We start from the raw sequence: 8,058 nt of genomic DNA on the forward strand, positions 1-8,058 counted from the left end.
GGATGGTCTCGATCTCCTGACCTCGTGATCCGCCCGTCTCGGCCTCCCAAAGTGCTGGGATTACAGGCTTGAGCCACCGCGCCCGGCCTTTCTTTCTTTTTGAGACAGGGTCTTGCTCTGTTGCCCAGGCTGGAGTGTAGCAGTGCAAACATGGCTCACTGCAGCCTTGACCCCCCAGGCTTAAGCAATCCTCCCACCTCAGCATCCTGAGTAGTGAGGGCTGCAGGGGTGCACCACCACACCCAGCTAATTTTTTTTCCTTGGTAGATACGGAGTCTCCCTATGTTGCCCAGGCTAATCTCTAACTCCAGGGCTCAAGCTATCCTCCTGCCTCAGCCTCCCGAAGTGCAGGAATTAGAGATGTGAGCCACCATACTTGGGCTCTCTGTGTTGTTTCTTTAAGCTGCATGTGAATCTACTAATATCTCAAAATAATAAGTTTAATTTAACAACTTAAGATTTCATAGAAAAATATGGGTTTCTGAGTTCTTTTGAACTCAGAACATTGGGCCCACCTTCCCACAGGGCAATCAACCACTGGAGCTGATGGTAACTACCCTCTTTAGACAGTAGGACAAGAACTCCCTGTTTGCCAGAGCACTTGCCTCTCCCTGTTGTCTCAGACCCAGTCTTTTAACACAATTATTGTTTCTGGCCTGCCCCTAAAGACGCTGGAGTTTGACAACTTTTCTTTTGACCCTTTGTTCTCTTGCTTGAGAAAAGAAAATTGTAGAGGCCAGGAGCGGTGGCTCATGCCTGTAATCCCAGCAATTTGGGAGGCCAAGGAGGGTGGATCACCTGAAGTCAGGAGTTCGAGACCAGCCTGGCCAACATGGTGAAACCCCGTCTCTACTAAAAATATAAAAATCAGCTGGTCATGTTGGCAGGTCCCTGTAATCCCAGCTACTCAGGAGGCTGAGGCAGGAGAATCGTTTGAACCCGGCGGGAGATGGAGATTGTGCCACTGTACTTCAGCCTCGGTGACAGAGAGAGACTCTGTCCAAAAAAAAAAAAAAAAATTGCAGGGAAGAAAAAGGCAGAGGGAAAATGAATTACAGTATGAGGGTTTTTAGATCCAATTTTCTCATTCAAGGAACTCAACGTCGTTAATCCAAACTTTCCAGTTTGTGTGAGATAAATGGGAAAGTGTCTCCCTGATTTTGTTCACCAAGGCATTAAGTTAAAACTTTCAAACCTAAAATAGATAATGAAAGATTTGAATAGGTTGTAATATCTCAGCCGATGCACAATTAAGCAGTTAAAGTCCATTCTTCAATTGTGAACATCTTGTTTAACATGAGAATGACCACTTACGCTTAATCTGCCCAACACTGAGAGATTTCAAAATCATTTTTTAATGGCCATAGCTTTATTTGGGGGAGCAGCATGGAAAGGTTTTATTTTAACCTCTGCTAAATCCATGTAAGTTGATGGACACAACCTAGGAAAAATGTGTCAACCTCTCTTAGGTCAGTTTTAGAAGACAGAATAAAAAGTAAAGCCAGGCCTGGTGGCTCATGCCTGTAATGGTGGCTCATACTTGTAATCTCAGCACTTTGGGAAGCGAAAGCAGGAGAATTGCTTGAGTCCAGGAGTACAAGACCAGCCTGGGCAACATAGCCAGACCCCATCTCTACAAAACCTAAACATTAAAAAATTAGCCAGGTGTGGTGGTACATGCCTGTAGTCCAAGCTATTCGGAAGGCTTTGTGGCAGGAGGATCTCTGTGGAAGGCTGTGTGGCAGGAGGATCGCTATGGAAGGCTGTGTGGCAGGAGGATCGCTATGGAAGGCTGTGTGGCAGGAGGATCGCTATGGAAGGCTGTGTGGCAGAAGCATCACTTGAGTCCAGGTGTTTGAGGCTGCAGTGAGCTATGATCATGCTACTGCATTCCAGCCTGGGTGACAGAGCAAGACCACGTCTTTAAAAATAATAATAAATAATAAGTAGAATTAGCGTTTCTGGCCTTAACTAGAGCTAGCCTTAATCGTAAGAGAATTCCAATGAAATGAAAAATGGCTGCATAGATCCATAAATGCTTGCACGCATCTACGCAGAAGCTGTCTTGGCTTGCTCCTTCCTGGGTGAAGATGAGACGCTGTAAGAAGAACCTAGTCAAGGTCAGCCAAGAGCACCATGTATCGAGAGAGAAACTTCCTGACACCCACCTGGTTGTCCAAGGTGCTGTTCTCATTGCCCATGGTGATTCAGGGTACCCAGCGTCCCCAGAATTTTGTCAGAGGTGACTGGAAGAAACAAAAGGGTATAAACATCTGTGAAACGAAAAAAGATCTGAGATTTTTTCTGTCTGCTCATCTCCCCATACTCAAAAGCCAGATCATGGGAAATGTTTATCTCTACAGTCACATCATGGAAAATTACTTTTGAAGGGTTTTCTTTCGCGAGCTGCCACCGAGGTTTCTTTCCCAATACAGGCTGGTGTTTTCACTCCCCACCCCGGGGCTGGCAGACACTTCTGAAAAACGGGTTTGTTACTGACTCTGAGCTAGTGCCAGCGTACACATATACGTATATATACAAACAGAGTGACAAAAGGGGTCCGTTTGCCAAAGAGCCTGAGGAATGCTGCTTGTCAGATTATTTTCTGTTTCTAATTGTGTTCAGTTTGGAAATTCAGAGCGTGGCTGGTTTCCCACTGTTGGTGGCGGCAGAGCTCAGTGTCAGACATCAGGAGGTGTGAAATCCACTGCTCTCCAACAACATATGGTTTTTATTTTTTTTACTCTAAACACTTGTTTCATCAAATCAGTTTCACTTCTGCACACACTTTTTATCAAGGCAGAATGGCTTTCTTGCTAAGGAAAATAGGTGATTGGGACCAGACAAGATCATGTAAGGCAGCATACTGCCAAGTCAACTAGAATCATTTCATGGGCTCACTTAGTGACATGGTTTATTAACGATCTATTTTTTTTTCTCTTTTTCTTTTTTTTTTGAGAAGGAGTCTCACTCTGTCGCCCAGGTTGGAACGCAGTGGCGTGATCTCGACTCACTGCAACCTCCGGCTCCTGGGTTCAAGTGATTTTCCTGCCTAAGCCTCCAGAGTAGCTGGGATTACAGACACCCGCCACCACGCCTGGCTAATTTTTGTATTTTTAGTAGAGACAGGGTTTCATCATCTTGGCCAGGCTGGTCTTGAACTCCTGACCTCATGATCCACCCACCTCGGCCTCCCAAAGTGCTGGGATTACAGGTGTGAGCCACCACACCCAGCCTATTAATGATCATCGTAATCAGGGTGCTTCCCACACAATTCACGGAGAAGCCCAGTACATTTACTGACCTCATCCAACTGAATTCCATATGATGCTATCATATATTCAGGCCTAGAGGTATTACTTTCACTTTTTCCAGTTAGAAAAACTAAATTACAGAAAATCTTTAAGAATCATAGACTTTCAGAGCTGGAGCCGTAGAGATGACCAGTCTAACCCAGTGGGGGAACTCAGGCTGGAGAACGGAAGGAGCTTGCCAAAGACCCAGTTTGGGGAGGCCAAAAGTTGGAAATAAACCTCAAACTCCATCCTTCTAATTGAAGATTTCTTCATGGAAATATGGTTTTCATCATAGTATTTCCTCAGAGAGTTTAAAATTCACCCATTGACTTGCTTATTTATTTAAGCAACTTGATTGCGTAGTCACCCTGCACTACGTGTACTGAACCATCGCTGGAAAAGAAAATGGTTCGAACAGGCCCAATTAAAATGCCTCCAAACTGAGAAAACTGTGAGTGACGTCCCGACAGCAGTCAATTCTTTCACTCCTAACCCTTTAATCAAAAGGATACGACTCCTTAATCCTTTCTTGCCTTTTGCTGTAGACACACACACACATACACACACAATCACATGCTGAGAATGTAAAAATCTACATGCATTTAAAATTAATCACTTCCATTTATTTTTTATGTTCATTTGGAAGATGATCCCTCATTAGAAAATATTGAGTGTTAGAAGAATCATTGCCTTATCAATTATTAACTTCCTTGTATCTTCCAGGTTGAATCATAAGGTTGAATGTAATACTAATTTGTGACAATCATTAACCAAATTAAATACAATAACCTTATTAAAAATCAAGGCATCTGAACTAGGTTTTTAAACAAACAGACTAAAGAGACCGGCAAAACTCCTGGTGAGGTGTAAATTGTAAAACCACCGAGGGAAGCCTGGCTTCCTGGAATCCTCTTCTAGGGAACTCTGCAACCACCACCCTCTCGGGCTTTCCCAAGACAGAACCGAAGGTGCACACATCTCTGCCTCCTACTTACATTCGGGGGTGGTCTGGATTTGGAGGCAGCAGGCGCATGGAAATTCTGCCCTTCAGTAACTGGACTTTCTCCTCCTCCGTTCAGAATTGTGCGAGTTCTAAGCAGAGCCCCTGACACACCCCAAGCAGTGGGGCAAACAGTGCATCTCCGCCCTAGCACTGGTGCAAGCCGCTGCACTTCATACCTGGGCAGGAGCCGTGCAGAGCCGTCGCGATTAGACAAGCGTTCCTGCCCACGGGGAATCAGCGTTTCCCAGCCCGTCAGCTTCAGGGCCTTTCACGCAGGGATTTTCCCCGTTATTACATCAGCAGGGCTCCTTTCAGAGAAGGCTTATCCAAACTAAAGCGGCCCCTGCCATCTGACTGGCCGCACCTAGCAGCTCAGAACTGTCCCCTGCAAGGAGCCTTCCGCCAGGAACCTCTCACTTCTCTCTTGCCCTTTATGCAGTAAGGCCGGGAACAAACCGGTCTTTCTAAAAATGAGACAACTGCTCCCAGGGCTTCCTGTTTGCACCTGGGCAAATTCCGCCGTAAATAATGTGGAAACACACATACAAAAAGAAAAAAAAACTTGCAAAAATGTGATGACGCGGCAGTCTGGCACCTGTTTATGGAGTGTGCAGAATGTACTTACCCAGGCGTGGCTTGAGTTTCGGCAAGTGAGGTCATAAAAAGCAGCAGGCTTGCCCAGATCGCTGATAGGCAGACCTGCCGGCCCACCCTGGGTGGAGGAGGCCCTGTGGACCTCGGGTGGGGCAGAGAGTACCGACCCAAAGACCCTCCTGCCCCACAGCCTCCGGCCGCCTGCAGTTCCTCCAGTTATTACCACTCAGCCATCCTTTGCATGCATGCAGCCAGTTTCTATTTTTTTGTGTAGGGCAGAGACTTTCAGGCAAATGGAAGCTCCTTACCCCTGCCACAAGGTAGGACCACTCCATGGAAACAAATTAGCATTTATTTCATCAAAGGCTTCCGGAGACCACGCATCTTACCAAGCTCAGAGGACCCTTAGGAGCTCCTTGGAGGTGGTGGAGGAAGCTAGTTGAGGAGGCAGAGCTCAGTGCCCCGCTTCTGGATGGAACAGAGCAGAAGTGTGTATGTTTCACCAGATGAATGAATAAACAAGACCCCGTCTATCCATACAATGGAATATTCTTCAGACATGATAAGGAATGCAGTCCTGACACATGCTACAACGAGGAGAAGCTCCAAAAGCCTCACCCGAAGTGAAAGAAGTCGGGCACAAGAGGTCATAGATTTTGCGATTCCATGGATAGGAAACCGCCAGAGTTAGGCAAATTCATAGAGACAGAAACCAGACGGGTTGTTGTCAGAGGCGGGGAAGGGGAAGTGTCGGCTTAATGGGCACAGGATTTTATTTTAGGGTGATGAAAATGTTTTGGAACTAAATAGAAGTGGTGGTTTCACAGCATTGTGATATACTAAATGCCACTGAATTGCTCACTTTTAAATGGTTAATTTTATGTAAGGTGAATTTCACCCGAATTTTTACAAGTGTATATGTTTCATATATGGGGTTTCTGCATAAGGACATTGCTTGAAAAAAGAATTTTGCAGCCCTAAGAAAGAATGAGTTCATGTCCTTTGCAGCGATGATGAAGCTGGAAGCCATCATCCTCAGCAAACTAACACAGGAACAGAAAACCAAACACCGCATGTTCTCACTCATAAGTGGCAGTTGAACATTGAGAACACATGGACACAGAGAGGGGAACATCACACACCAGGGCCTGCTGGGGGTTGGGAGTGAGGAGAGGGAACTTGGAGGAGGAGGTCAATAGGTGCAGCAAACCATGGTAGCATGCATATACCTTAGTAACAAACCTGCACGTTCTGCACAAGTATTCCTTTTTTTTTTTTAGAAGAAATAAATAAAACAAATGAGGTCTAGTTTTATGTTAAAAAAAAAGAATTCCACTACCAGGTTAAAAGAAAACTATTTGGGCCGGGCGCGGTGGCTCACTCCTGTAATCCCAGCACTTTGGGAGGGCGAGGTGGGCGGATCACAAGGTCAGGAGATCAAGACCATCCTGGCTAACACGGTGAAACCCTGTCTCTACTAAAAATACAAAAAATTAGCTAGGCGTGGTGACGGGCGCCTGTGGTCCCAGCTACTCGGGAGGCTGAGACAGGAGAATGGCGGGAACCCGGGAGGCGGAGCTTGTAGTGAGACGAGATCGTGCCACTGCACTCCAGCCTGGGTGACAGGGCGAGACTCCTTCTCAAAAAAAAAGAAAGAAAGAAAAATGTTTGGAGGGATGAGAGACAAGACTGTTTGCCTCTTCCCCGTCAAAGAACCACAGAAGAATTTTTCTTTTTCTTTTTCTTTTTTTGAGATAGTTTCACTCTGTCACTGAGACTGGACGAAGTGCAGTGGCGCGATCGCGGCTCACTGAAACCTCTGCCTCTAGGGTTCAAGCCATAAAGCCACCATGCCTGCTCACAGGATAATTTTTCTAAGAAGGAGAATCTTATTAAGCAAAACGTTTTGCATGAGCCAATTGGGAATGGCGGCAAGTCTTCAACAGGCGGCAACACAGGGAAAGCCCTGGCAAAGGGAGGAAAAGAACTAGGGGCTACTCCTGAGGACTGGGCGGGCGGGAGGGAGAGAGGATGGCTCACCAAAATGGCGGCGGCACAGGAGACTTCGCCGGGGGGATATGTGCAATCTTCCATCTTCAGCTGTGTGCGCTGCTGTGACGTAAAATCCATAAAGCACCCTCCAGAAACCACTTTCCGGAAACCACCCTCCAGAAACTGTCAACTCTGTGGCCCACACGTGCCGGGGGTGACTGGGGCTTCTGTGAGAGTGTGAATGCGCTGAGCAGAGAAGAGAGCCCGCTCTGCTCAGCTCCAGCTGCTGTAACCCCACCACAGATTCGGCGGCTTCAGTAACAGTTACGGTCTCATCATCCTGGAGGCTGGAGGTTCCAGATCAAGGTGTTGGCCAGGTTGGTGTCTTCTGTGTCCTCTTTTTGGCTTGTGGAGGGCAGTCTTCTCCCCATGTCTTCACATAGTCTTCCCTCTGTGTCCCTCTATGTCCTAAGCCTTTTTGTTGTTGTTGTTGTTGTTTTCTGTTTTTTTTTTTTGAGAGGGAGCCTTGCTCTGTTGCCCAGGCTGGAGTGCAGTGGTGAGAGCTCGGCTCACTGCAAACTCCTCCTCCCGGATTCACGCCATTCTCCTGCCTCAGCCTCCAGAGTAGCTGGAACTACAGGCGCCCGCCACCACGCCTGGCTAAATTTTTTGTATTTTTAGCAGAGACGGGGTTTCACCGTGTTAACCAGGATGGTCTTGATCTCCTGATCTCGTGATCCGCCCGCCTTGTCCTCCCAAAGTGCTGGGATTACAGGCGTGAGGCACTGTGCCCGACCTTCTACTCTTTTCTTCTAAGGACAACAGTCATGTTGGATCAGGCACCCCCATAGGGCTTCATTTTACCTTAATTACCTCTTGAAAGGTCTTATCGCCAAAGGCAATCACATTCTAAGGTACTAGGGTTAGGATTTCAACATATGAATGTCGTGGGGACACAAACCAATTAAGCATCTTATAGAAGAAGAAACTTGGAGTCAGAAGAAGCTGGGGGAAATGTAAAGCTGAGGCATTTAGACTCGTCTTTGGGAAGGCAGTGGCACCCCACAGTGCTCAGAATGGGGCAGTTTAAGCCAATGTAACTACAGCTTCAGACGACAGAGGTGAGAAAGGCCTCAGGTGTGCAGGGACTGACTTTTTTTTTTTTTTTTTTGA

The 8,058-nt window shown here is 46.7% G+C and overlaps 1 protein-coding gene across 2 annotated transcripts in view; it reads right to left on the reverse strand.

Moving 5' to 3' along the window:
- TACC2 (transforming, acidic coiled-coil containing protein 2) overlaps positions 1–8,058 on the reverse strand; it is a 278,122-nt gene that overhangs the window by 241,916 nt on the left and 28,148 nt on the right. For both annotated transcript variants that reach the window (XM_011930241.1, XM_011930240.1), the window contains exon 2: positions 2,169–2,246. In XM_011930241.1, the coding sequence (XP_011785631.1) occupies positions 2,169–2,201 (33 nt within the window). In that variant the 5' untranslated portion in view covers positions 2,202–2,246. The remainder of the gene's footprint in view (positions 1–2,168; positions 2,247–8,058) is intronic.

This window comes from Colobus angolensis, unplaced genomic scaffold (assembly GCF_000951035.1).
Source record: "Colobus angolensis palliatus isolate OR3802 unplaced genomic scaffold, Cang.pa_1.0 Scaffold85, whole genome shotgun sequence".
In the NCBI taxonomy this organism is placed as follows: Eukaryota; Metazoa; Chordata; class Mammalia; order Primates; family Cercopithecidae; genus Colobus; species Colobus angolensis.